This window comes from Electrophorus electricus, chromosome 17 (genome assembly GCF_041902795.1).
Source record: "Electrophorus electricus isolate QZ-2024a chromosome 17, ASM4190279v1, whole genome shotgun sequence".
NCBI classification, from domain to species: Eukaryota; Metazoa; Chordata; class Actinopteri; order Gymnotiformes; family Gymnotidae; genus Electrophorus; species Electrophorus electricus.
Window position 1 is genome coordinate 19,080,001 of NC_137513.1, and position 27,500 is coordinate 19,107,500.

General features: G+C 54.8%; 1 protein-coding gene across 5 annotated transcripts in view; it reads right to left on the bottom strand.

The window, feature by feature from the left end:
- mtus2b (microtubule associated tumor suppressor candidate 2b) overlaps nt 1-27,500 on the bottom strand; it is a 43,023-nt gene that overhangs the window by 14,676 nt on the left and 847 nt on the right. The window contains exons 2-6 of one of the 5 annotated variants that reach the window (XM_081699878.1): nt 9,324-11,267; nt 8,827-9,028; nt 8,056-8,223; nt 2,969-3,064; nt 2,166-2,359 (exon numbers count right to left, since the gene is read on the bottom strand). In XM_081699878.1, coding sequence (XP_081556004.1) covers nt 2,166-2,359; nt 2,969-3,064; nt 8,056-8,223; nt 8,827-9,028; nt 9,324-11,111 — 2,448 coding nt within the window. In that variant the 5' untranslated portion in view covers nt 11,112-11,267. Of the gene's footprint in view, nt 1-2,165; nt 2,360-2,968; nt 3,068-6,335; nt 7,991-8,025; nt 8,224-8,826; nt 9,029-9,323; nt 11,268-27,500 lie in introns of those variants that run through there. The other 4 variants (XM_081699877.1, XM_081699876.1, XM_081699880.1 and 1 more) reach the window with 4 other exon arrangements.

The window sequence follows — 27,500 nt, forward strand, 5'->3', positions numbered from 1 at the left end:
CAACATAAATCTCTGGTTCTCTTTCTTCTCACCAAGGTGACCTCATCAATCTACATTTCCTGTTACAGGAATATCTGCTCGTAAAGCAGCGTCTGTGAACGCTGTGCCTAACCTCCACCTGGGGCCATAAATCACCCGCACATCCCTGGCCCTGAACACAACGACATGAGGAAAGAGTGTGTGGTCACAAAACACACTGGATATGTAGCTCTACATTAATGGACAAGCATCATTATTGCAATGATAATTTAATAAGATTAGAAACTCTGCTTACACATGGATAACATTATAATCACCAAGAAAATATCTGGAATCAGGTGTTTGAGGGTTAACATGGGGTGTGTTCCTTAGAAATACACTTTTGAGACACACCAGCTAACACACACACACACACACTCACTCACACCCAAACCCAGACATATACATACAACTCTCTCTCTCTCACACACACACACACACACACACACACACACACACACACACACACAACCGCAGATTATAAATGGTGAACCCCACCATGCACCCAGACAGCCAAAATGCACACTCTAATTCACACATTCAGACTAAACTACTCATCAGACATGACTACAGAAAAGCAACTCTTATTTGCAACTACTTTCAATTCAACCAAAAACTCCAAAACATCACACAAGCTCCCAGATTAAATATATAAATACACTCACATACATTCACACCCCCGCTGACATACACACACATGTACACCCTCTTCAAAGTGCAGATAAGGCCATCCCTGCTTTACCTGTATCCTGTGAGTACCCAGGCAGCAGAAAGACTGGAAAAAGATGGGAGAGATAGATGGAGAGAAAGAGAGAGAGAGAGAGAGAGGGAGGGGCCCATGCCAGCCTTCCCTGCCTCGTCTGGGGAACACCACACAATACAGCTCTCTCTTATTCAGAGAGATGGAGAGAATGGCATGGAGAGAAAGAGAGAGAGGGGCAGAGGATAAGAGTGGGAGAGGCAGATGGTGGGGGAGGAAGAGAGAGAAGACAGACATGGTCCATGCGAACTGCCTCACCTCATCTCCGACGAGCGAAGCATCGCAGCACGACAGCTGCAGCAACAGCTAGCGCTAACCGCCCGGGTCTGCGCAGTCTGTATCCCCCTCTGCCTTCTCCCCTCCTCCTTCCTTCTCTCTCTCCTCCTCTCTCCCCTCTGCCTCCTTCCTTCTCTCTCTCGTCCTCGCCGCTTTTCCTACACAGACAGGCACGAGGTGTCGTCCTGTCCCCAGCCACAGAATGAAAGCCGGAAGTGAGGGATGAAGGTGGAGAGATGGTGAGATGGGAGGGTGGGATCAATAAAGGGCCGGAGTGGCGCTCTGTCCGTTTCTTCCGCACGCACACAAACCTCCGATTAAACTCGACGGAGAAGGGAACAGCCTCACTGTGCCGTCAACAGGGGGCCTACAGCTCACAGCCCTTTACCACAGGGATGCTGGGAAAACAGGTTTCAATCAAGATCACAGTCACACGTCCAAACCGTCTCACAGTCGTACAGAGTGACCAGCAAAAATATAGCAAAAGAACTGCAAACATTTTGTGTTTAAAGGCAGATATGGTTATCAGTCTCGTTCTGATTTCTGATGTGGTACACCACATCAGAGGTACACCACAATTTTAGTGGTCACTCTGTCCCAAAAGTTCACCCACCATCACTGAAGGACAGTCCATCACAAAAGGTCACCCCATCACCAAAGTTCACCCATTCACCAAAGGTCACTCCATCACCAAAGGTCACTCCATCACCAGCCATCATAACCCACGCAGCTTAGTGCCACTCCTGTATGTGTGTTACTCCACGGGTGTGTTGCCTTGTAGGTGTGTTACCCTATGGGTGTGTTATGGTTGCCAGTTTGTTAACCTGAGCGTGTGTTACCCTATAGTTGTGTTACCCTGTAGTTGTGATACCCCGTAGTGGTGTTACCCTGTAGTGGTGTTACCCCGTAGTGGTGTTATGCTGTAGTGGTGTTACCCCGTAGTGGTGTTACCCCGTAGTGGTGTTACCCCGTAGTGGTGTTATGCTGTAGTGGTGTTACCCCGTAGTGGTGTTACCCCGTAGTGGTGTTACCCCGTAGTGGTGTTACCCCGTAGTGGTGTTACCCCGTAGTGGTGTTACCCCGTAGTGGTGTTATGCTGTAGTGGTGTTACCCGGATGAAAAAGTGCAGGGTGGTGATTGCTAGGGCATCCATGCAGAGTGCAGTTGCGTGCAGCTCCGCCTGCAGGGCAGTGACCTGGAGCTGCTGCGCCTCACACCGTTCCCTCAGACGCTGCACCTGTGCACGCTCAGAGACCACGCCCTCCACCCGGCCAGCCACACGTGCCACACACCACTTCTGACGCACTGACAGACACACACACAGGATCAGAAAAAAGTTCTGAAAAACAGTAACTACTGAGTGGCCTGTGTCAGGTGAAGCCATCTGCAGGAAACATCATTAGAAGGAACGGAGTGGACGGGTGTTTATAGAACGGAGTGGAGAGGTGTTTACAGGTGTTTACAGAATGGAGTGGACAGGTGTTTACATTTGTTTACAAGTGTTTACAGAACTTCTAGCAGTAATAGCAATTCAGTAGAGAAAATATCTTGTATAGATATGCAATCCTACGCATAAAAACTATACACACAGGAAGCTAGTTCACAACTAGATACATGTGACAGTTACATTAATAAATTTAGATGATATTTTTCATACAGATACATTTATTGATTTAGACATATTTTCCACTCACATGTATTCATTTTGATGTGATATATTTTTCACACTGACACCAATGTGAAAAAATAACAAGTAGCAGATCCATCAAAGTTGTTCTTTTTATCTGACATAACAGGTCTAGTACAGAGCGATCAGTCTTATTCCACTGTAGATTCAAGAGCATGACTATGAAATGAAATGAGGAATGTGGGCGTGGCAATCAAGAGCTTACACACAGGAAACAGAACACTCACCGGGGGACTCTGGCTTAGGAGAAACAACTACACACCTCCTGGAGGGGGGTACCGTCGGAAGGGAGAGTTCATCTCTCTGGGGCTCCTTTCTGGCAGCTGCTGTAAAACAATAAGGAACACAGCCTCATTAACATTATTAGGAATACATAAACACAGCCTACTTAATATTATTAGTAATACATAAACAGCCTCATTAACATTATTAGGAATACATAAACACGGCCTACTTAATAGTATTAGTAATACATAAACAGCCTCATTAACATTATTAGGAATACATAAACACAGCCTACTTAATATTATTACTAACACAAACAGCCTCATTAACATTATTAGGAATACATAAACACAGCCTACTTAATATTATTACTAATACATAAACAGCCTCATTAACATTATTAGGAATACATAAACACAGCCTACTTAATATTATTACTAATACATAAAAACAGCCTCATTTACATTATTATGAATACATAAACACAGCCTACTTAATATTAGTAATAATTCTTTACTGTTCAAAAGCCATCGTTTCCACCGCTAGCTCCAGTAGGTGACCAGTAGGTGGCACTCTTGTGCTTAGACTCCCTTACGTCTACTTACACTCAAATACTGCGGCATCAACCAAAAAAAGGCCTCAACCGTAATAGGCGAAGCTGTTATGCACTACATCACCACCAGAGGGCACCTTTAAACCTCTTTTTGCTGGTCTCGTAAAGCCTCAAGGAAAACGTTTTCAATCCGTTTCACCTTCCTGCGTCATCGTCATAAAATGCTGGCGTGGGTCTTCATCATTCGTCTGTTCTGAGCATATAAGCACCGCACTTTATCAACAACATCTATTCATTTAAAACGAAGGTTGTTACTGAATATTAACTAAGGCGGTGGACTATACAGCTGATCTTAATTAACACTTCTCTGTGCTTATTAACAGCTCCAGTGTGCTTTTCCAGGACATAAATAGTTTAATTAAATTTAGATGCCAAAGAGACAAATTACTTTGACAAAAATTTTCCAAAAGGCTGGTATCTCCATCTGCAACCCTATCAGACAAACCCTCTCACACTTAAATGTGTGTGTGTGCACGCGTGCGGCATGCAGTGTGCATATGTAGCAGCAGATGCAACGTGTCTGCATGTATGTTTGCATTCCTTTCTTTTCAGGAATGACTCATGCATGTGAAGAAGTGTTCTTCCTCCAAGACTCTACAACTGGTAACAACAATAGTGCCACCAAACACCATTTTACACACCGTCTCACAGGGCGTGGAGTGCGAGTGTTGTCATGATAACAGTGGTATGTTCCTGTCAGCACCAAACCACTCCATCTTCAACAGGACCCTCCCATTCGGTCATGTGATCTCCACATGACTACCTGTCTGTCATCTGGTCATGACCACTGTCAGGTTTTGGTGTTTTGCCTCTGAAGACCCTCGGGTGGCACAAACTAACTGTTAACTATGAAAATCTGCTCTTGTTAAACCGAGTGACATCAAAAGGTGACCTGACGTCCATCTGACCTTAAAGAGGAACACACAGGGGACCGCAGGGGGCGCTGTCAAGGCCACTCGGGGTGCTGCAGTGTGGCGGCAGTAGACTGCCAAGGCTGTGGGCAGGTGCTGCCACAGCTGAGGTGGGAGGAAGGCAGTGTGATGTCCTGCCCTCAGTGGGACCTACAGGCCAACAACACAGAGCCTGCCATGCTGCCCTGTACAAGACAAGAGTCTCTACACAGAGTCTCAGGTCTGTATCAGGCAGAGTCTCTACATAGAGTCTCAGCTCTGTATCAGGCAGAGTCTCTACACAGAGTCTCAGGTCTGTATCAGGCAGAGTCTCTACACAGAGTCTCAGGTCTGTATCAGGCAGAGTCTCTACACAGAGTCTCAGGTCTGTATCAGGCAGTCTCTACACAGAGTCTCTACACAGAGTCTCAGCTCTGTATCAGGCGGAGTCTCTACACAGAGTCTCAGCTCTGTATCAGGCAGTCTCTACACAGAGTCTCAGCTCTGTATCAGGCAGAGTCTCTACACAGAGTCTCAGCTCTGTATCAGGCAGAGTCTCTACACAGAGTCTCAGGTCTGTAACAGGCAGTCTCTACACAGAGTCTCTACACAGAGTCTCAGCTCTGTAGCAAATGGAGTCTCTACAGAGTCTCAAGGACTAAGCGGAGAGGAGGGCTGAGATTAAGGAAGTTAACGCTGCCTCCAAATGTTGTGGCCAGACAACACGAGCTCAGCAATTCTGCTCTGCACGTGCGGGCCTGCTGATCCAGAGACGTTAGTCTTTCTAGACATTTAAAACTGAGAGGTAATTTGCTGTTTTAAATTATAAAAGGACTGTGAACTGCAGTTAGACTAAATTAACTTTGTATGTGAGGTGGAATAGAGTCGAGATTTGATTTTAAATAGACCAGAGCTGTTCGTTTCATTAGATCAGTTCTACATTTAGCAGGGAGTCAGAGCAGGGAGTCAGAGCAGGGAGTCAGCACACAGTGCTGCACTCTGGCCCTTTTCCATGTATCCTGAAGGACGTGAAGAACAAACTCCCTTTATAATGCGCACAGTGCAGCTACACTAAACTCACACTTTTACTGTCACCTGCTCTGTGGACTGGGCCTTGACTGGCATTCGAAACAAGAGATCCTCCATTATTTAAACATGAAGCTGCTCCTCTAGTCACCTAGGTGACGTCACCCCACCAATGAACAAGCCCGCCTTCAGTCTGATTTCCAAAGAAATGTTCATAAAGGAAGAAAAAAAACACCAAAACAGGCGATTAAAGTGTACAGTGAAGAGTTTAAAGATGGGAAGTGTACACACACACACTAGTTTCAAAGTACACACACACACACACACACACACACACACACACACACACACACACACACACACACACACTAGTTTAAAAGAACACACACACTAGATTAAAAGAACACACACACAGAGTTTAAAAGCACACACACTAGTCTGAGCCACAGTGAACAGGTGTGTTGCACAGGTGTCGTTCTCAGTCTCAAACATGCAGGGCTTATGGTTGTATTTATTCAGCACCTCATATGAAGATCACACAACTTCACTTGACTTGTAACCTTGACGTCAATAAGATGCTGATATCTCCCTCCCAACAACAGAAGCTCCACTGACCATCTGCTTCAGCTAAAGTCCAGACACCCTGTACACAGTCAGCTCCAGCAACACTGGACCTGGACGTTTCACGGTCCTACATGTCAAGTTAGTAAGCTCAGGACGTCTTTGTACAGGAGCTCTGGGAGCAGAGTGTGTAGCGTGGCCTTTGAGCCGCTGTGGTAAAGCCAAATCATAACTTATCATAACTAACTAATCATAGTAGGAATCAGAACTTCCACTTACGTGAAGACAACTCTTGCTTTGGAGTGTCCCTTTGAAAAACTAAAGAAAACAGCGGTAGAAAGTATCCCAGTAAAGTAAACATGTCCTCATCATCTAGTCTTCCTCCTGTCTAAGAGGTGCCTCTCTGCTCCGGATCGCAGCTAACACAGACCATTTCGAGAACTGACGAGGCAGACAGCCACGGGTGTGCACGACAGCTGCTTATCTCATACTTCAGGCTCCCATGTATGTCTGCTGTGCCCAGTGTCTAACTAAAATGCCTCAGGCACACATTAAAATAGCATGCAGACCCATGGCAAATATGCAGATATGTTAACAGGGTTGTAAAAGAACCCTGGCAGCAAAGAAAAACGCCACCTCAGCTGTCTGTAACACACGGGTCCTCACTATAGAATCAGACAAGCTTAAATGGGTCCTCTATGACACACGGGTCCTCACTATAGAATCAGACAAGCTTAAATGGGTCCTCTATGACACACGGGTCCTCACTATAGAATCAGACAAGCTTAAATGGGTCCTCTATGACACACGGGTCCTCACTATAGAATCAGACAAGCTTAAATGGGTCCTCTATGACACACGGGTCCTCACTATAGAATCAGACAAGCTTAAATGGGTCCTCTATGACACACGGGTCCTCACTATAGAATCAGACAAGCTTAAATGGGTCCTCTATGACACACGGGTCCTCACTATAGAATCAGACAAGCTTAAATGGGTCCTCTATGACACACGGGTCCTCACTATAGAATCAGACAAGCTTAAATGGGTCATCTATGACACACGGGTCCTCACTATAGAATCAGACAAGCTTAAATATGTCATCTATGACGCACGCTATGACATGTCAGACATCTATGACATGTCAAACAAGCTTAAATGTGTCCTCTGTGACATGTGTCCTCTACAGAGTCAGACTAGCTTAAACGTCTCCTATCACCACATGGCAAGCGTGATAAACACCACAGACTCAGAGGACAATGGTGCCCAAACCAGACTGCACTTTTGACAGACACAGTATGTAATCTGATAGTTGAATCAGGTAACCAGGCCTGTACCATGTTTTGTGTGTGTAATGAAGTTTGAAGGACATCACATTACAGTAGATGTAGTGTAGAAGAGAAGATAAACACAAAAAATGTATGACTGGGCCAGAGCCAACAGGTCGATGCCTCCATATGTCCAGCATCAGCGCTGACCCTGGATCAGTCTACAGCCATTGAGCTCAGTACTGGAGTCTTTGATTACTGGCTGAATAAACGCTCAAAAAAGCAGCTTGACTGCTCTGAGCTTGGCAGACGCAGGTGTGTGGAAGACTGAATCGCACTTGAATCTTTCTTCTGTAAAAATGTAAACGAATTAGGCTGCAGTTCCCAGGGCCACTGGTGACAACACCCTGCTCACTATCCAACTTTAGTAATGGCAGGAATTCATTTGATGGTTTTCAGTGATGATGCATCACTTGGGATTCCATGTGTGTCGATGTGTATGAGTGTGTGAGAAAGAGAGAGCGAGAGAGAGTGATCAAACTGTGATCCCTGTCATCAGACCTCCCTGTGATCAGATGTCCCCGTGCTCAGACCTGCATGTGCTCAGACCTGTTTCTTTCAACACGGCTACACACGGATCTTTTCTTCATATCAGAGTCCCTTGCTCTCTCAGCGTCAGTACCAGCAGAACAGGCACGTACGACTGGCTAGTCTGAAGGGGTCGCTGTCACCGGATTGACTGCTGGATGCACAGGACACGCTGGCACTGCGAGTGAACCCAAAGGCAGTCGTCTGGGCCGGGGGGAGGTGGGAGAAGACCGGAGGCTGCAAGCCAGACCGACCCAGTTTAGGGAGGAGGGACCGGGATGCATCTGACAGACACTTCCTCTGGTCCCCTGCTGAAAGATGAACAAAAGATTCAGTTTGGATTCATACACAAACATAGGTGGAATAAAGACAAGAAAGATCAATCACTGTAACATTTATCAATCACTGGCACGTTTATCAATCACTAGAATGTGTAACAGTATAAATAAACCTGCGCGTTCAATAAGCATTAAATGATTCAGGATTGTTAAGGGTGGGTTCAGAACTCTGGGCAAACATGGTGGCATATGCTAACAGTTACACCTGAAATGGTTATAACACCTGAAACGTTATGACACCTGAAATGGGTGGGGGGGGTTCTGCATGGACCACTTTCATAACTGAAAATAACCCAATGGAGTTTATGGCTGGAGCAATATGTGACTGTTGAAGCTACGGAAATGCTGGGAGCATATACAGCACATTACAGCAAAGTCCACTAAAATGAAACTCTTCAGAGTTTTGGTACAGTCATTAAGCAATCACTCCACAGGAAGGAGAATTCATTCCACAGGAAAGAGAATTTACTCCATTTCATTATCACGTATAAAGTTCCTCAGGGGTATTTCATATGTTTGGCCATGTAGTGAAGGCCTAAAGCTTCCTCTCATCACTGTGTTGAGCTGCTGACTAACCTGCAGGTTCCAGGCAGCAATAGGCGCCCTGGCGGGGTGGAGACATGTGACTCAGGGGTGAAGATGACCTTTGACCTGACATCAACGTCCTGTTTCTGGCTCCAGGCTGCCTGGTGGCCAGGCCCAAATGAGGCGTCAAGGCCCTGGGTGAGCAGCAGACGCCAGCTACCTCAGGAATATTGAGCACAACTGCCCTGCCCACCTGGAAACAGCAGGGGAAGTGCTCAGAACATCACACCAGATGACACACACACACACACACACACACACACACACACACACACACACACACACACACACACACACACACACACACACACACACACACACACACACACACACACACACACACACACACACACACACACACCAGTCCAAAACAGCCAAACCAGTACAGACAGACACTGTGAGAAAATAAGACCTTCTCAGGAATGTACTGTCAATGCTCTGATATTATAATATGATATTATAAAGTGTGATTGCTATTGCGCACTCACTTCATTCAAATGTCTGCCTGGGAATTCTCCGTGGAAACTTTCCGACTTTCCCGAAAGTTTTTGAGGGATTGTGTGACTTGAGCGTCGGACTCCAGAAACTGTCAGACCCGGCGGGGAGTAGTAGCCTGGTTTTTGAAGCTCCTGACGATACCTGTCATGCAGGACGCCGGAGGAGCTTGGCACTGGAGAGTCTTTGAGTCCACCAGTTCTCCGCTGGCCCGTGGGTGGCCTGCAGGGTAGAGTGGACGTCTCATATGGACCTTCTGCAGAAAGCGAATTCACATGTGGGCTCTTACGGACAGAGGTGATGATTTTTGGGCGGACATTTTTAGGCTTTTGGGCAGGGGGAGACCTCTTAGGTTTAGGTTCTGATTTAGATGGATGCTGAGGTGGGATAGCTTTTGGGATGCCACTAGTGAGAGAGCTTTTACTGAGGGGCTTCAGACCTCTGCTACTCCTCTGTGAGGAGCTTGCAGGCTCCTGGGTGGGAGCTCTGGTACTGACGGTCTTGCCTGGTGAAGTGGGTAGCTCTCTTCTCGGGGAGCAGGTGTGTTTGTGACTTGGAGGAGTAGAAGAAGGGGATGGACTACCCCATGGCTTCCGTCTGTCCAGGCTGGTTGGACTAGCACTGCATGGCCTTTGGAAACATGCCTGCTTCTGGGACAGTTTGAGCTCAGCCAGCACACACTGGTGGGGCGGTCCCACTGAGCCGGGCTTTAGGGATTTGTCAGGAGTTTCATCACTTCGGAACGGTTTGCATTTCAGCTCATGGCTGAGGTTCTGAGGAAACCTGGTGGTTGTTAGACACTCTTTGTCCTCTGATCCAAACGGATGATCAGACTTTTTCAGAACTGAAGCAGGTTTTGCATCTGGTTGTTTGCACTCTTCCCTAGTTATGGCCTGGTGCTCCACTGTAGAATTCCCGCAATGCCCTACTTTGTCCTCACTGGTATTTCTGACTTCATTGTGCTTTGTTTTAACATCTGCAGTGCTTGAGTTACTTTCATTTCTGCCATTTATCAACTGAACTGAGGTTTCCTTGCATGTTACTGTATTATGAGCTGCCAGGTTTTCTTGTGCTTCTGAAAGAGGTTCCTCGGAGAAGGTAGTCGTGTTGAGATCAACATGTGTTCCATTAGCATGCGAAGAACTTCTGCTCCTCTCTGAGATAGTTACGCAGGACTGTGGGGGATTGTCTGAGAGAGTTCTGTATGGTTCTGTTTGGATAGGCCACGACTCAGAGGTTTGGGTCCAACCTGTGTTGTCCAGGGCACTTGCAAAACTTCCTCCAAGACTGGACATTGTGGAATAACATGAAACGAATGCATCATTGTCAGAGCTGAGCTCAGCCCTCATCACGCAACTCTCCGCTGATGTTATGCTCATGCCCTTGTATGAAACGGTGTCCTGCTCACTCACATCAGGTTGGGATTCCTTGTTCTTATGAATCTCTTTTGGAACCACATCTGTAGTTTGAGAGACACAGTTGAAAAGCGTCCCATGTACGGAATAGTTCTCCTGCGACTCCACTAGGAACACCTCCAGTTCCTGGCACTCCAGCATCTCGAACTCCACCAGTTCCGGGTCATCACACTGTGAATCGGTGCTCCAGATAATGATTTTTTCTTGTTCCTCGGAGTGAGATATAAACTCCTCCAGAGTTTTGCCTTCCCTGCTCTGGATATCATTGGCATTGGAATCTCTAGCCTGGGAATCCTGAGGGAAGCTGTTGTTGTTGGTGATTTCTTGAACACTAGACCCAACAGGTCCAACAAACTCCTCACTCATTTTTTCTTAAAGGTTCAAGGTCTCTATGCGTTCAGGACTGTCACATCCTTTCTCCCGGGAAACTTTCACAGATCCGCAACCTTGAGCCGAGAGTACATACTCATGTCATTCATAAAGAAGAAGAAGCCACAGAAATCCGGGCCTGCTATTCTCAACCTGATAACGAGAGAGAAAAGTCCATTAAGCTACAAGATGAAGTCACATCATGAAGTACTGTTTTTTAATACAATGCACAAACCGATACGCAAGAGGCTTCCTCATTTTAATGATACATTTTAAGAACAGGAGAATTTAAAATGTTCATTAACACTTTTTTAAATATCCCCCCCTCCATCCCAGTAGTACAATTCAGAATATGGACATTCAACAGGCAGAGAAATCAAAGACCCAGTAACACTGCTTACTTCATAGCTCCAAAGCCAACATTACTCATAACAAAGAAAAGATTAATATCCACAGATTAATATCAACAGTATTCCCCACACATATAAACAGAAGTGATATTGTTGTCAGAGATAAGTAACCTCAATATTGTCTGCACATTAACAGGAGTAATACTGTGGTCAGAGATATTTAGACATGGAGAGACAGTGTGTATGTACACAACAGGACAGACACAGTGTGCATAACTTATACAACAGGATATTTAAATGACCACTGATCCTGCTCCTAGGTTGACTAACTGAAACTCTAGTACATTTATTGCAGTATTTTTTTATTGCACTTATTGTCTGTTATAGAGCTTATAAGTATTCATCATCAGCATTGATCCCTGTATTCTACAGTACTCTAGTTCATTGGTATGTTGGACTCTAACCTACTGTACTGTACTAGGATGTGTTCTATGAGGAAATGACAAAGCACTTTTGTAAGTCGCTCTGGATAAGAGTGTCTGCTAAATGCTGTAAATGTAAATGTAAACACGAGAGAAAAGGTTCCAGTTTTTGGGACCCAGGCTGACCTCAGAACCATGTCTGCCAGAGGTCATCTGTACCACAGCAGGTCACTCACCGTGGAAAAGGATCAGGGGGTCAGTAGACATGCAGGTGCGCACAAAGCAATAACATTGTGTCTATAAGACACCCCACCTACACTAGACTGTGTTAAACAAATGTAATCTACTTTAGCATATAGTGAGACAAACATGACTAATGATATTTCAGTAAGACAGTAACAAAAAACTACAGCAGAAAAACACAAATGTAAGTTGTTACTATTACTGTTACAAATGTACATTGTTATAGTTTGTCAGACACTACTTGAGTAAAGCAACTGAAAGGACAGATTAGACCATAAACTGTCTGTCTGACCAGCCAGAGAGTTCAGTAAACAATAAACTGTCTGACCATCCAGGGGTACCTGAGTTCAGGGGTACCTGTCCACCTGCCCAGTTCTGCTTCACAGAACCTCTGTGTGGACACAGTGAGCCACAGGCAATAAAAAATACAACAGATTTGTAAAAATGCTACAAACACGTTTGTGTCATTCTAAAAAAACACAGAGCAGAAGGTGAGATATTTCCACATCGCACAGCTCTGCTTCTCCAGGACTCCTTCCCCTCCCCTCTCTCCCCTCTCTCTCCCTCCTGCCCTTCTCTTCCCCCTCTCCCCTCTCTCTCCCTCCTGCCCTTCTCTCCCCCTCCTACCCTCCCCTCTCTCCCCTCTCTCTCCCTCCTGCCCTTCTCTTCCCCTCCTACCCCTCTCTCCCCTTCTCTTCCCCTCCTACCCTCCCCTCTCTCCCTCTGTCCTGCCCTTCTCTTCCCCTCCTACCCCTCTCTCCCCTTCTCTTCCCCTCCTACCCTTCCCTCTTCCTCCTGTCCTTCTCTTCCCCTCCCACCCTCCCCTCTCTCCCTCCGTCCTGCCCTTCTCTTCCCCTCCTACCCCTCTCTCCCTCCGTCCTGCCCTTCTCTTCCCCTCCTGCCCTTCTCTCCCCCTCCTACCCTCCCCTCTCTTCCTCCTGCCCTTCTCTTCCCCTCCTACCCCTCTCTCCCTCCTGCCCTTCTCTCCCCCTCCTACCCTCCCCTCTCTCCCTCCAGCCCTTCTCTCCCCCTCCTACCCTCCCCTCTCTCCCCTCTCTCCGTCCTGCCCTTCTCTTCCCCTCCTACCCCTCTCTCCCCTTCTCTTCCCCTCCTACCCTCCCCTCTCTTCCTCCTGCCCTTCTCTTCCCCTCCTACCCCTCTCCCTCCGTCCTGCCCTTCTCTTCCTCCTGCCCTTCTCTCCCCCTCCTACCCTCCCCTCTCTCCCCTCTCCCTCCGTCCTGCCCTTCTCTTCCCCTCCTACCCCTCTCTCCCTCCTGCCCTTCTCTCCCCCCGTCCTGCCCTTCTCTTCCCCTCTCTCCCTCCTGCCCTTCTCTCCCCCTCCTACCCTCCCCTCTCTCCCCTCTCCCTCCGTCCTGCCCTTCTCTCCCCCTCCTACCCTCCCCTCTCTCCCCTCTCCCTCCGTCCTGCCCTTCTCTCCCCCTCCTACCCCTCTCTCCCTCCTGCCCTTCTCTCCCCCTCCTACCCTCCCCTCTCTCCCATCTCCCTCCGTCCTGCCCTTCTCTTCCCCTCCTACCCCTCTCTCCCTCCTGCCCTTCTGTCCCCCTCCTACCCTCCCCTCTCTCCCTGCCCTTCTCTTCCCCTCCTACCCCTCTCCCCTTCTCTTCCCCTCCTACCCTCCCCTCTCTCCCCTCTCCCTCCGTCCTGCCCTTCTCTCCCCCTCCTACCCTCCCCTCTCTCCCCTCTCCCTCCGTCCTGCCCTTCTCTTCCCCTCCTACCCCTCTCTCCCTCCTGCCCTTCTGTCCCCCTCCTACCCTCCCCTCTCTCCCTGCCCTTCTCTTCCCCTCCTACCCCTCTCCCCTTCTCTTCCCCTCCTACCCTCCCCTCTCTCCCCTCTCCCTCCGTCCTGCCCTTCTCTCCCCCTCCTACCCTCCCCTCTCTCCCCTCTCCCTCCGTCCTGCCCTTCTCTCCCCCTCCTACCCCTCTCTCCCTCCTGCCCTTCTCTCCCCCTCCTACCCTCCCCTCTCTCCCATCTCCCTCCGTCCTGCCCTTCTCTTCCCCTCCTACCCCTCTCTCCCTCCTGCCCTTCTGTCCCCCTCCTACCCTCCCCTCTCTCCCTGCCCTTCTCTTCCCCTCCTACCCCTCTCTCCCCTTCTCTTCCCCTCCTACCCTCCCCTCTCTCCCCTCTCCCTCCGTCCTGCCCTTCTCTCCCCCTCCTACCCTCCCCTCTCTCCCCTCTCCCTCCGTCCTGCCCTTCTCTTCCCCTCCTACCCCTCTCTCCCTCCTGCCCTTCTGTCCCCCTCCTACCCTCCCCTCTCTCCCTGCCCTTCTCTTCCCCTCCTACCCCTCTCCCCTTCTCTTCCCCTCCTACCCTCCCCTCTCTCCCCTCTCCCTCCGTCCTGCCCTTCTCTCCCCCTCCTACCCTCCCCTCTCTCCCCTCTCCCTCCGTCCTGCCCTTCTCTCCCCCTCCTACCCCTCTCTCCCTCCTGCCCTTCTCTCCCCCTCCTACCCTCCCCTCTCTCCCATCTCCCTCCGTCCTGCCCTTCTCTTCCCCTCCTACCCCTCTCTCCCTCCTGCCCTTCTGTCCCCCTCCTACCCTCCCCTCTCTCCCTGCCCTTCTCTTCCCCTCCTACCCCTCTCTCCCCTTCTCTTCCCCTCCTACCCTCCCTCTCTTCCTCCTGCCCTTCTCTCCCCCTCCTACCCTCCCCTCTCTCCCCTCTCCCTCCGTCCTGCCCTCCCCTCTCTCCCCTCTCCCTCCGTCCTGCCCTTCTCTCCCCCTCCTACCCCTCTCTCCCTCCTGCCCTTCTCTCCCCCTCCTACCCTCCCCTCTCTCCCATCTCCCTCCGTCCTGCCCTTCTCTTCCCCTCCTACCCCTCTCTCCCTCCTGCCCTTCTGTCCCCCTCCTACCCTCCCCTCTCTCCCTGCCCTTCTCTTCCCCTCCTACCCCTCTCTCCCCTTCTCTTCCCCTCCTACCCTCCCTCTCTTCCTCCTGCCCTTCTCTCCCCCTCCTACCCTCCCCTCTCTCCCCTCTCCCTCCGTCCTGCCCTTCTCTTCCCCTCCTACCCCTCTCTCCCCTTCTCTTCCCCTCCTGCCCCTCTCTCCCCTTCTCTTCCCCTCCTACCCTTCCCTCTTCCTCCTGTCCTTCTCTTCCCCTCCTACCCTCCCCTCTCTCCCTCCGTCCTGCCCTTCTCTCCCCCTCCTACCCTCCCCTCTCTCCCCTCTCCCTCCGTCCTGCCCTTCTCTCCCCCTCCTACCCTCCCCTCTCTCCCCTCTCCCTCCGTCCTGCCCTTCTCTCCCCCTCCTACCCCTCTCTCCCTCCTGCCCTTCTCTCCCCCTCCTACCCTCCCCTCTCTCCCATCTCCCTCCGTCCTGCCCTTCTCTTCCCCTCCTACCCCTCTCTCCCTCCTGCCCTTCTGTCCCCCTCCTACCCTCCCCTCTCTCCCTGCCCTTCTCTTCCCCTCCTACCCCTCTCTCCCCTTCTCTTCCCCTCCTACCCTCCCCTCTCTCCCCTCTCCCTCCGCCCTGCCCTTCTCTTCCCCTCCTACCCCTCTCTCCCCTTCTCTTCCCCTCCTACCCTCCCTCTCTTCCTCCTGCCCTTCTCTCCCCCTCCTACCCTCCCCTCTCTCCCCTCTCCCTCCGTCCTGCCCTTCTCTTCCCCTCCTACCCCTCTCTCCCCTTCTCTTCCCCTCCTGCCCCTCTCTCCCCTTCTCTTCCCCTCCTACCCTTCCCTCTTCCTCCTGTCCTTCTCTTCCCCTCCTACCCTCCCCTCTCTCCCTCCGTCCTGCCCTTCTCTCCCCCTCCTACCCTCCCCTCTCTCCCCTCTCCCTCCGTCCTGCCCTTCTCTCCCCCTCCTACCCTCCCCTCTCTCCCCTCTCCCTCCGTCCTGCCCTTCTCTCCCCCTCCTACCCCTCTCTCCCTCCTGCCCTTCTCTCCCCCTCCTACCCTCCCCTCTCTCCCATCTCCCTCCGTCCTGCCCTTCTCTTCCCCTCCTACCCCTCTCTCCCTCCTGCCCTTCTGTCCCCCTCCTACCCTCCCCTCTCTCCCTGCCCTTCTCTTCCCCTCCTACCCCTCTCTCCCCTTCTCTTCCCCTCCTACCCTCCCCTCTCTCCCTCCGTCCTGCCCTTCTCTCCCCCTCCTACCCTCCCCTCTCTCCCCTCTCCCTCCGTCCTGCCCTTCTCTCCCCCTCCTACCCTCCCCTCTCTCCCCTCTCCCTCCGTCCTGCCCTTCTCTCCCCCTCCTACCCCTCTCTCCCTCCTGCCCTTCTCTCCCCCTCCTACCCTCCCCTCTCTCCCATCTCCCTCCGTCCTGCCCTTCTCTTCCCCTCCTACCCCTCTCTCCCTCCTGCCCTTCTGTCCCCCTCCTACCCTCCCCTCTCTCCCTGCCCTTCTCTTCCCCTCCTACCCCTCTCTCCCCTTCTCTTCCCCTCCTACCCTCCCCTCTCTCCCCTCTCCCTCCGTCCTGCCCTTCTCTTCCCCTCCTACCCCTCTCTCCCTCCTGCCCTTCTGTCCCCCTCCTACCCTCCCCTCTCTCCCTGCCCTTCTCTTCCCCTCCTACCCCTCTCTCCCCTTCTCTTCCCCTCCTACCCTCCCTCTCTTCCTCCTGCCCTTCTCTCCCCCTCCTACCCTCCCCTCTCTCCCCTCTCCCTCCGTCCTGCCCTTCTCTCCCCCTCCTACCCTCCCCTCTCTCCCATCTCCCTCCGTCCTGCCCTTCTCTTCCCCTCCTACCCCTCTCTCCCTCCTGCCCTTCTGTCCCCCTCCTACCCTCCCCTCTCTCCCTGCCCTTCTCTTCCCCTCCTACCCCTCTCTCCCCTTCTCTTCCCCTCCTACCCTCCCCTCTCTCCCTCCGTCCTGCCCTTCTCTCCCCCTCCTACCCTCCCCTCTCTCCCCTCTCCCTCCGTCCTGCCCTTCTCTCCCCCTCCTACCCTCCCCTCTCTCCCCTCTCCCTCCGTCCTGCCCTTCTCTCCCCCTCCTACCCCTCTCTCCCTCCTGCCCTTCTCTCCCCCTCCTACCCTCCCCTCTCTCCCATCTCCCTCCGTCCTGCCCTTCTCTTCCCCTCCTACCCCTCTCTCCCTCCTGCCCTTCTGTCCCCCTCCTACCCTCCCCTCTCTCCCCTCTCCCTCCGTCCTGCCCTTCTCTCCCCCTCCTACCCTCCCCTCTCTCCCATCTCCCTCCGTCCTGCCCTTCTCTTCCCCTCCTACCCCTCTCTCCCTCCTGCCCTTCTGTCCCCCTCCTACCCTCCCCTCTCTCCCTGCCCTTCTCTTCCCCTCCTACCCCTCTCTCCCCTTCTCTTCCCCTCCTACCCTCCCCTCTCTCCCTCCGTCCTGCCCTTCTCTCCCCCTCCTACCCTCCCCTCTCTCCCCTCTCCCTCCGTCCTGCCCTTCTCTCCCCCTCCTACCCTCCCCTCTCTCCCCTCTCCCTCCGTCCTGCCCTTCTCTCCCCCTCCTACCCCTCTCTCCCTCCTGCCCTTCTCTCCCCCTCCTACCCTCCCCTCTCTCCCATCTCCCTCCGTCCTGCCCTTCTCTTCCCCTCCTACCCCTCTCTCCCTCCTGCCCTTCTGTCCCCCTCCTACCCTCCCCTCTCTCCCTGCCCTTCTCTTCCCCTCCTACCCCTCTCTCCCCTTCTCTTCCCCTCCTACCCTCCCCTCTCTCCCCTCTCCCTCCGTCCTGCCCTTCTCTTCCCCTCCTACCCCTCTCTCCCTCCTGCCCTTCTGTCCCCCTCCTACCCTCCCCTCTCTCCCTGCCCTTCTCTTCCCCTCCTACCCCTCTCTCCCCTTCTCTTCCCCTCCTACCCTCCCTCTCTTCCTCCTGCCCTTCTCTCCCCCTCCTACCCTCCCCTCTCTCCCCTCTCCCTCCGTCCTGCCCTTCTCTTCCCCTCCTACCCCTCTCTCCCCTTCTCTTCCCCTCCTGCCCCTCTCTCCCCTTCTCTTCCCCTCCTACCCTTCCCTCTTCCTCCTGTCCTTCTCTTCCCCTCCTACCCTCCCCTCTCTCCCTCCGTCCTGCCCTTCTCTTCCCCTCCTACCCCTCTCCCCTCTCCCTCTGTCCTGCCCTTCTCTTCCCCTCCTACCCCTCTCTCCCCTTCTCTTCCCCTCCTACCCTTCCCTCTTCCTCCTGCCCTTCTCTTCCCCTCCTACCCTCCCCTCTCCCCTCTCTCCCTCCGTCCTGCCCTTCTCTTCCCCTCCTACCCCTCTCTCCCTCCGTCCTGCCCTTCTCTTCCCCTCCTACCCCTCTCTCCCCTTCTCTTCCCCTCCTACCCTCCCCTCTCTCCCCTCTCCCTCTGTCCTGCCCTTCTCTTCCCCTCCTACCCCTCTCTCCCCTTCTCTCCCCCTCCTACCCTCCCCTCTCTCCCTCCTGCCCTTCTCTCCCCCTCCTACCCCTCTCTCCCCTTCTCTTCCCCTCCTACCCTTCCCTCTTCCTCCTGCCCTTCTCTCCCCCTCCTACCCTCCCCTCTCTCCCTCCTGCCCTTCTCTCCCCCTCCTACCCTCCCCTCTCTCCCTCCTGCCCTTCTCTCCCCCTCCTACCCTCCCCTCTCTCCCCTCTCCCTCTGTCCTGCCCTTCTCTTCCCCTCCTACCCCTCTCTCCCCTTCTCTCCCCCTCCTACCCTCCCCTCTCTCCCTCCTGCCCTTCTCTCCCCCTCCTACCCCTCTCTCCCCTTCTCTTCCCCTCCTACCCTTCCCTCTTCCTCCTGTCCTTCTCTTCCCCTCCTACCCTCCCCTCTCTCCCTCCGTCCTGCCCTTCTCTCCCCCTCCTACCCTTCTCTCCCCCCGTACTGCCCTTCTCTTCCCCTCTCTCCCTCCTGCCCTTCTCTCCCCCTCCTACCCTCCCCTCTCTCCCCTCTCCCTCCGTCCTGCCCTTCTCTCCCCCTCCTACCCTCCCCTCTCTCCCCTCTCCCTCCGTCCTGCCCTTCTCTCCCCCTCCTACCCCTCTCTCCCTCCTGCCCTTCTCTCCCCCTCCTACCCTCCCCTCTCTCCCATCTCCCTCCGTCCTGCCCTTCTCTTCCCCTCCTACCCCTCTCTCCCTCCTGCCCTTCTGTCCCCCTCCTACCCCTCTCTCCCTCCTGCCCTTCTCTCCCCCTCCTACCCTCCCCTCTCTCCCATCTCCCTCCGTCCTGCCCTTCTCTTCCCCTCCTACCCCTCTCTCCCTCCTGCCCTTCTGTCCCCCTCCTACCCTCCCCTCTCTCCCTGCCCTTCTCTTCCCCTCCTACCCCTCTCTCCCCTTCTCTTCCCCTCCTACCCTCCCTCTCTTCCTCCTGCCCTTCTCTCCCCCTCCTACCCTCCCCTCTCTCCCCTCTCCCTCCGTCCTGCCCTTCTCTTCCCCTCCTACCCCTCTCTCCCCTTCTCTTCCCCTCCTGCCCCTCTCTCCCCTTCTCTTCCCCTCCTACCCTTCCCTCTTCCTCCTGTCCTTCTCTTCCCCTCCTACCCTCCCCTCTCTCCCTCCGTCCTGCCCTTCTCTCCCCCTCCTACCCTCCCCTCTCTCCCCTCTCCCTCCGTCCTGCCCTTCTCTCCCCCTCCTACCCTCCCCTCTCTCCCCTCTCCCTCCGTCCTGCCCTTCTCTCCCCCTCCTACCCCTCTCTCCCTCCTGCCCTTCTCTCCCCCTCCTACCCTCCCCTCTCTCCCATCTCCCTCCGTCCTGCCCTTCTCTTCCCCTCCTACCCCTCTCTCCCTCCTGCCCTTCTGTCCCCCTCCTACCCTCCCCTCTCTCCCTGCCCTTCTCTTCCCCTCCTACCCCTCTCTCCCCTTCTCTTCCCCTCCTACCCTTCCCTCTTCCTCCTGTCCTTCTCTTCCCCTCCTACCCTCCCCTCTCTCCCTCCGTCCTGCCCTTCTCTCCCCCTCCTACCCTCCCCTCTCTCCCCTCTCCCTCCGTCCTGCCCTTCTCTCCCCCTCCTACCCTCCCCTCTCTCCCCTCTCCCTCCGTCCTGCCCTTCTCTCCCCCTCCTACCCCTCTCTCCCTCCTGCCCTTCTCTCCCCCTCCTACCCTCCCCTCTCTCCCATCTCCCTCCGTCCTGCCCTTCTCTTCCCCTCCTACCCCTCTCTCCCTCCTGCCCTTCTGTCCCCCTCCTACCCTCCCCTCTCTCCCTGCCCTTCTCTTCCCCTCCTACCCCTCTCTCCCCTTCTCTTCCCCTCCTACCCTCCCCTCTCTCCCCTCTCCCTCCGTCCTGCCCTTCTCTCCCCCTCCTACCCTCCCCTCTCTCCCCTCTCCCTCCGTCCTGCCCTTCTCTCCCCCTCCTACCCCTCTCTCCCTCCTGCCCTTCTCTCCCCCTCCTACCCTCCCCTCTCTCCCCTCTCCCTCCGTCCTGCCCTTCTCTCCCCCTCCTACCCTCCCCTCTCTCCCCTCTCCCTCCGTCCTGCCCTTCTCTCCCCCTCCTACCCCTCTCTCCCTCCTGCCCTTCTCTCCCCCTCCTACCCTCCCCTCTCTCCCATCTCCCTCCGTCCTGCCCTTCTCTTCCCCTCCTACCCCTCTCTCCCTCCTGCCCTTCTGTCCCCCTCCTACCCTCCCCTCTCTCCCTGCCCTTCTCTTCCCCTCCTACCCCTCTCTCCCCTTCTCTTCCCCTCCTACCCTCCCCTCTCTCCCCTCTCCCTCCGTCCTGCCCTTCTCTCCCCCTCCTACCCTCCCCTCTCTCCCCTCTCCCTCCGTCCTGCCCTTCTCTCCCCCTCCTACCCCTCTCTCCCTCCTGCCCTTCTCTCCCCCTCCTACCCTCCCCTCTCTCCCCTCTCCCTCCGTCCTGCCCTTCTCTCCCCCTCCTACCCTCCCCTCTCTCCCCTCTCCCTCCGTCCTGCCCTTCTCTCCCCCTCCTACCCCTCTCTCCCTCCTGCCCTTCTCTCCCCCTCCTACCCTCCCCTCTCTCCCATCTCCCTCCGTCCTGCCCTTCTCTTCCCCTCCTACCCCTCTCTCCCTCCTGCCCTTCTGTCCCCCTCCTACCCTCCCCTCTCTCCCTGCCCTTCTCTTCCCCTCCTACCCCTCTCTCCCCTTCTCTTCCCCTCCTACCCTCCCCTCTCTCCCCTCTCCCTCCGTCCTGCCCTTCTCTCCCCCTCCTACCCTCCCCTCTCTCCCCTCTCCCTCCGTCCTGCCCTTCTCTCCCCCTCCTACCCCTCTCTCCCTCCTGCCCTTCTCTCCCCCTCCTACCCTCCCCTCTCTCCCATCTCCCTCCGTCCTGCCCTTCTCTTCCCCTCCTACCCCTCTCTCCCTCCTGCCCTTCTGTCCCCCTCCTACCCTCCCCTCTCTCCCTGCCCTTCTCTTCCCCTCCTACCCCTCTCTCCCCTTCTCTTCCCCTCCTACCCTCCCTCTCTTCCTCCTGCCCTTCTCTCCCCCTCCTACCCTCCCCTCTCTCCCCTCTCCCTCCGTCCTGCCCTTCTCTTCCCCTCCTACCCCTCTCTCCCCTTCTCTTCCCCTCCTGCCCCTCTCTCCCCTTCTCTTCCCCTCCTACCCTTCCCTCTTCCTCCTGTCCTTCTCTTCCCCTCCTACCCTCCCCTCTCTCCCTCCGTCCTGCCCTTCTCTTCCCCTCCTACCCCTCTCCCCTCTCCCTCTGTCCTGCCCTTCTCTTCCCCTCCTACCCCTCTCTCCCCTTCTCTTCCCCTCCTACCCTTCCCTCTTCCTCCTGCCCTTCTCTTCCCCTCCTACCCTCCCCTCTCCCCTCTCTCCCTCCGTCCTGCCCTTCTCTTCCCCTCCTACCCCTCTCTCCCTCCGTCCTGCCCTTCTCTTCCCCTCCTACCCCTCTCTCCCCTTCTCTTCCCCTCCTACCCTCCCCTCTCTCCCCTCTCCCTCTGTCCTGCCCTTCTCTTCCCCTCCTACCCCTCTCTCCCCTTCTCTCCCCCTCCTACCCTCCCCTCTCTCCCTCCTGCCCTTCTCTCCCCCTCCTACCCCTCTCCCCTCTCCCTCTGTCCTGCCCTTCTCTTCCCCTCCTACCCCTCTCTCCCCTTCTCTTCCCCTCCTACCCTTCCCTCTTCCTCCTGCCCTTCTCTTCCCCTCCTACCCTCCCCTCTCCCCTCTCTCCCTCCGTCCTGCCCTTCTCTTCCCCTCCTACCCCTCTCTCCCTCCGTCCTGCCCTTCTCTTCCCCTCCTACCCCTCTCTCCCCTTCTCTTCCCCTCCTACCCTCCCCTCTCTCCCCTCTCCCTCTGTCCTGCCCTTCTCTTCCCCTCCTACCCCTCTCTCCCCTTCTCTCCCCCTCCTACCCTCCCCTCTCTCCCTCCTGCCCTTCTCTCCCCCTCCTACCCCTCTCTCCCCTTCTCTTCCCCTCCTACCCTTCCCTCTTCCTCCTGTCCTTCTCTTCCCCTCCTACCCTCCCCTCTCTCCCTCCGTCCTGCCCTTCTCTTCCCCTCCTACCCCTCTCTCCCTCCGTCCTGCCCTTCTCTTCCCCTCCTACCCCTCTCTCCCCTTCTCTCCCCTCCTACCCTCCCCTCTCTCCCTCCTGCCCTTCTCTCCCCCTCCTACCCTCCCCTCTCTCCCCTCTCCCTCCGTCCTGCCCTTCTCTTCCCCTCCTACCCCTCTCTCCCCTTCTCTTCCCCTCCTGCCCTTCTCTCCCCCTCCTACCCTCCCCTCTCTCCCCTCTCCCTCCGTCCTGCCCTTCTCTTCCCCTCCTACCCCTCTCTCCCCTTCTCTTCCCCTCCTACCCTCCCCTCTCTTCCTCCTGCCCTTCTCTTCCCCCTCCTACCCTCCCCTCTCTCCCTCCGTCCTGCCCTTCTCTTCCCCTCCTACCCCTCTCTCCCTCCTGCCCTTCTCTCCCCCTCCTACCCTCCCCTCTCTCCCTCCTGCCCTTCTCTCCCCCTCCTACCCTCCCCTCTCTCCCTCCTGCCCTTCTCTCCCCCTCCTACCCTCCCCTCTCTCCCATCTCCCTCCGTCCTGCCCTTCTCTTCCCCTCCTACCCCTCTCTCCCTCCTGCCCTTCTCTCCCCCTCCTACCCTCCCCTCTCTCCCTGCCCTTCTCTTCCCCTCCTACCCCTCTCTCCCCTTCTCTTCCCCTCCTACCCTCCCTCTCTTCCTCCTGCCCTTCTCTTCCCCTCCTACCTCTCCCTCCCTCCTGCCCTTCTCTCCCCCCGTCCTGCCCTTCTCTTCCCCTCTCTCCCTCCTGCCCTTCTCTCCCCCTCCTACCCTCCCCTCTCTCCCCTCTCCCTCCGTCCTGCCCTTCTCTTCCCCTCCTACCCCTCTCTCCCTCCTGCCCTTCTCTCCCCCCGTCCTGCCCTTCTCTTCCCCTCTCTCCCTCCTGCCCTTCTCTCCCCCTCCTACCCTCCCCTCTCTCCCCTCTCCCTCCGTCCTGCCCTTCTCTCCCCCTCCTACCCTCCCTCTCTCCCCTCTCCCTCCGTCCTGCCCTTCTCTCCCCCTCCTACCCCTCTCTCCCTCCTGCCCTTCTCTCCCCCTCCTACCCTCCCCCTCTCTCCCATCTCCCTCCGTCCTGCCCTTCTCTTCCCCTCCTACCCCTCTCTCCCTCCTGCCCTTCTGTCCCCCTCCTACCCTCCCCTCTCTCCCTGCCCTTCTCTTCCCCTCCTACCCCTCTCTCCCCTTCTCTTCCCCTCCTACCCTCCCTCTCTTCCTCCTGCCCTTCTCTTCCCCTCCTACCCTCCCCTCTCTCCCCTCTCCCTCCGTCCTGCCCTTCTCTTCCCCTCCTACCCCTCTCTCCCCCCGTCCTGCCCTTCTCTTCCCCTCTCCCTCCGTCCTGCCCTTCTCTCCCCCTCCTACCCTCCCCTCTCTCCCCTCTCCCTCCGTCCTGCCCTTCTCTCCCCCTCCTACCCTCCCCTCTCTCCCATCTCCCTCCGTCCTGCCCTTCTCTTCCCCTCCTACCCCTCTCTCCCTCCTGCCCTTCTCTCCCCCTCCTACCCTCCCCTCTCTCCCTGCCCTTCTCTTCCCCTCTTACCCCTCTCTCCCCTTCTCTTCCCCTCCTACCCTCCCTCTCTTCCTCCTGCCCTTCTCTTCCCCTCCTACCCTCCCCTCTCTCCCCTCTCCCTCCGTCCTGCCCTTCTCTTCCCCTCCTACCCCTCTCTCCCTCCTGCCCTTCTCTCCCCCCGTCCTGCCCTTCTCTTCCCCTCTCTCCCTCCTGCCCTTCTCTTCCCCTCTTACCCCTCTCTCCCCTTCTCTTCCCCTCCTACCCTCCCTCTCTTCCTCCTGCCCTTCTCTTCCCCTCCTACCCTCCCCTCTCTCCCCTCTCCCTCCGTCCTGCCCTTCTCTTCCCCTCCTACCCCTCTCTCCCTCCTGCCCTTCTCTCCCCCTCCTACCCTCCCCTCTCTCCCTGCCCTTCTCTTCCCCTCCTACCCCTCTCTCCCCTTCTCTTCCCCTCCTACCCTCCCTCTCTTCCTCCTGCCCTTCTCTTCCCCTCCTACCCTCCCCTCTCCCTCCGTCCTGCCCTTCTCTTCCCCTCCTGCCCTTCTCTCCCCCCGTCCTGCCCTTCTCTTCCCCTCCTACCCCTCTCTCCCTCCTGCCCTTCTCTCCCCCTCCCTACCCTCCCCTCTCCCTCCGTCCTGCCCTTCTCTCCCCCTCCTACCCCTCTCTCCCTCCTGCCCTTCCCTCCCCCTCCCACCCTCCCCTCTCTCCCCTCTCCCTCCGTCCTGCCCTTCTCTTCCCCTCCTACCCCCCCTCCCTCCTGCCCCCTCTCTCTCCCTCCTGCCCTTCTCTTCCCCTCCTACCCTCCCCTCTCCCCCTCTCCCCTTCTCTTCCCCTCCTACCCTCCCTCTCTTCCTCCTGCCCTTCTCTTCCCCTCCTACCCTCCCCTCTCTCCCCTCTCCCTCCGTCCTGCCCTTCTCTTCCCCTCCTACCCCTCTCTCCCTCCTGCCCTTCTCTCCCCCTCCTACCCTCCCCTCTCCCTCCGTCCTGCCCTTCTCTTCCCCTCCTACCCCTCTCTCCCTCCTGCCCTTCTCTCCCCCTCCTACCCTCCCCTCTCCCTCCGTCCTGCCCTTCTCTTCCCCTCCTACCCCTTTCTCCCCTTCTCTTCCCCTCCTACCCTCCCTCTCTTCCTCCTGCCCTTCTCTTCCCCTCCTACCCTCCCCTCTCTCCCTCCGTCCTGCCCTTCTCTTCCCCTCCTACCCCTCTCTCCCTCCTGCCCTTCTCTTCCCCTCCTACCCTCCCCTCTCCCTCCGTCCTGCCTTTCTCTTCCCCTCCTACCCCTCTCTCCCTCCTGCCTCCTCTCTCTCCCTCCTGCCCTTCTTTTCCCCTCCTGCCCCCTCTCTCTCCCTCCTGCCCTTCTCTTCCCCTCCTACCCTCCCCTCTCTCCCTCCTGCCCTTCTCTTCCCCTCCTACCCTCCCCTCTCTCCCTCCTACCCCCCCCGCCTCGCTCCTTTTAACAGGTTTGGTCAGGGCATATAAAATAAGATTCTGGCAGCAGAATCTGCCTGTTCCAGACTCTGAGAGCAGGAACACAGTCCAGAGTTGCTTTACTAGGCAGCGTCTTACACATATGAGCAGAACATCACAACTGGTTCTGAGGGTCAGTGAGGTGTTCAAACTAAATAAAAAACAGTATCTACTGTCCTCTCGTCAAACACTGGTCCAAGTCAGTGGAAAAACACCAACAGCAGCAGTTATGCCTTAAAATCAGTACAACCCATACGCCATCGCAGAGCTGGCCACAGCGGACTCCTCGTTCAAAACAGGAGACGCACTGCGACTTCAGCACGGCTGTAGTTGTGATTATTTCCCTTAATGCTCAGTCATTCTCTTCCATGTGTTATCATCTCTGTGGAGAAGCAAATCCACAACTACAGCACCTGAACGTGGCTCCCACATACAGCAGCCTCAGAATGAGAACTACTCATATGTTCCTCAGTCTGTCTGCCTCTGCTCCACAGCGAGCTGTACTAAATCCAGACGTCTCTGCCTGTCTCACCGATGGGTGGGGCTTGCCACCACTACTTCTGCTGCTGGGATTTACAACATCCTACTCAGACTAAAAATATCATCATCAAATACAGCCCGGTACTGTCTTGGTCCTCTCAAGGTTTCTTCCTAATCCCAGCCTAGGGATTTTCCCTGCCTCCATCATCCTTGGTTTAGACGCAAACATTTGTAAAGCTGCTTTGTGACATCTTGTGTTGTAAAACAGCACTAAATAAATAACCTTGACCTTGACCTATGCAAGTGGTTTTAATAATCTGTAATGCCTACCACTGAGGCCAGAATACCAAAGTGTTATATTTGGCCTCATTCTGAACACATTAACCCAGCGTGAGATAGCCAGGTGGAGCCTGTCAAATCTCTGTCTGCTTTACGGGGGATTTGAGGGATTCGCAGGCTTTGGCCAAATCGAAAAGTCCAAGTGTTTCAGTTTTTCATAGAATCTGTCCAATATATCTGGTTAATGAAAGAATCTCAAACCCAACTGTCCCATAAGATTCTACAGCAGTTCATCAAACTTCATCAAAAATTCTTAAAGAAAACCTGTAAACTTGTGACTCATTGCTCAGAACATTCCTCTGACCTCACTACTAGTCCACTGAAACAGTGTAGTCACCCAAGGTCTTCAGTCTGATTCACAGTCTCCTGTTGAACTAAAACTGCCTGAAGGAGGGAGAGATAGAGAGGGAGAGGGAGAGAGAGCGAGAGGGAGGGGTATACTGAAAACCGGACTGATGTCAAACTAGTGCTGGCTGAGTGCAGTAAGACACTTCTTGTATGTCCCACTAGAAAGTGCCACTTTGGCTTTTTTTCAATCATTTCAGTTTTACACGTCTGAAGGCCTTTAAGATGCTTGTGTGTGTGTGTGTGTGTGTGTGTGTGTCCATTTCCCATATAGCCTTCCAGTGTTTCAGTTTCTCACCAATATCTTAGTTCTTGATTTCTCATGAATTAACAGGAGGAAAAAAGATGCAGACAACACCTACTCCACCTAAGAGCCAATCCCTGTGCAGTCTACTGCACCCCAGAGCCAATCCCTCCACAGGTTCATCTAAGGAGAGGAAACAGCCAACAGGAGCATCTTGTCATGACCATGGCAGGGTACAGATGGAGGTTACGCAGCTGTTCATATCTCTTCTACAATCATCTCTACCTTATAAAGCACACATCACTCAACGTAGTACAAGCAAACTGGTTATATAAAACTAACCAAACTAGCATATGAACAGGAACCATCAACGCTAGAAAAGAGAATCTGAAAAAAACATCCATATTTTAAATCTATAATGTAAATATAGTAACTGTGCTCACAAACCAAACCCGAGCAGAGCCATGTGTGGTCCGGCCCGACTGCAGAGAGAGCGAGGTGCTCCCGGCCTCACTGCTGAATTTGTGCTGACTACGTGGTAGCGACCTCCCCACGCAGCACACCAGCACCTCTGGAGGGGCGGGACTACTACGACTCCTGCCAATTAAATCAGTGTTTGGTAGCTGTGCAAATAACGCAATGCAAAAATGCATATGTAAATTGTGCAGCTACAGTCAGCTGGTATGCAGTTTGTAAAACATTTAAGTTTGACACAGCAGTAAACCTGTAAACAAC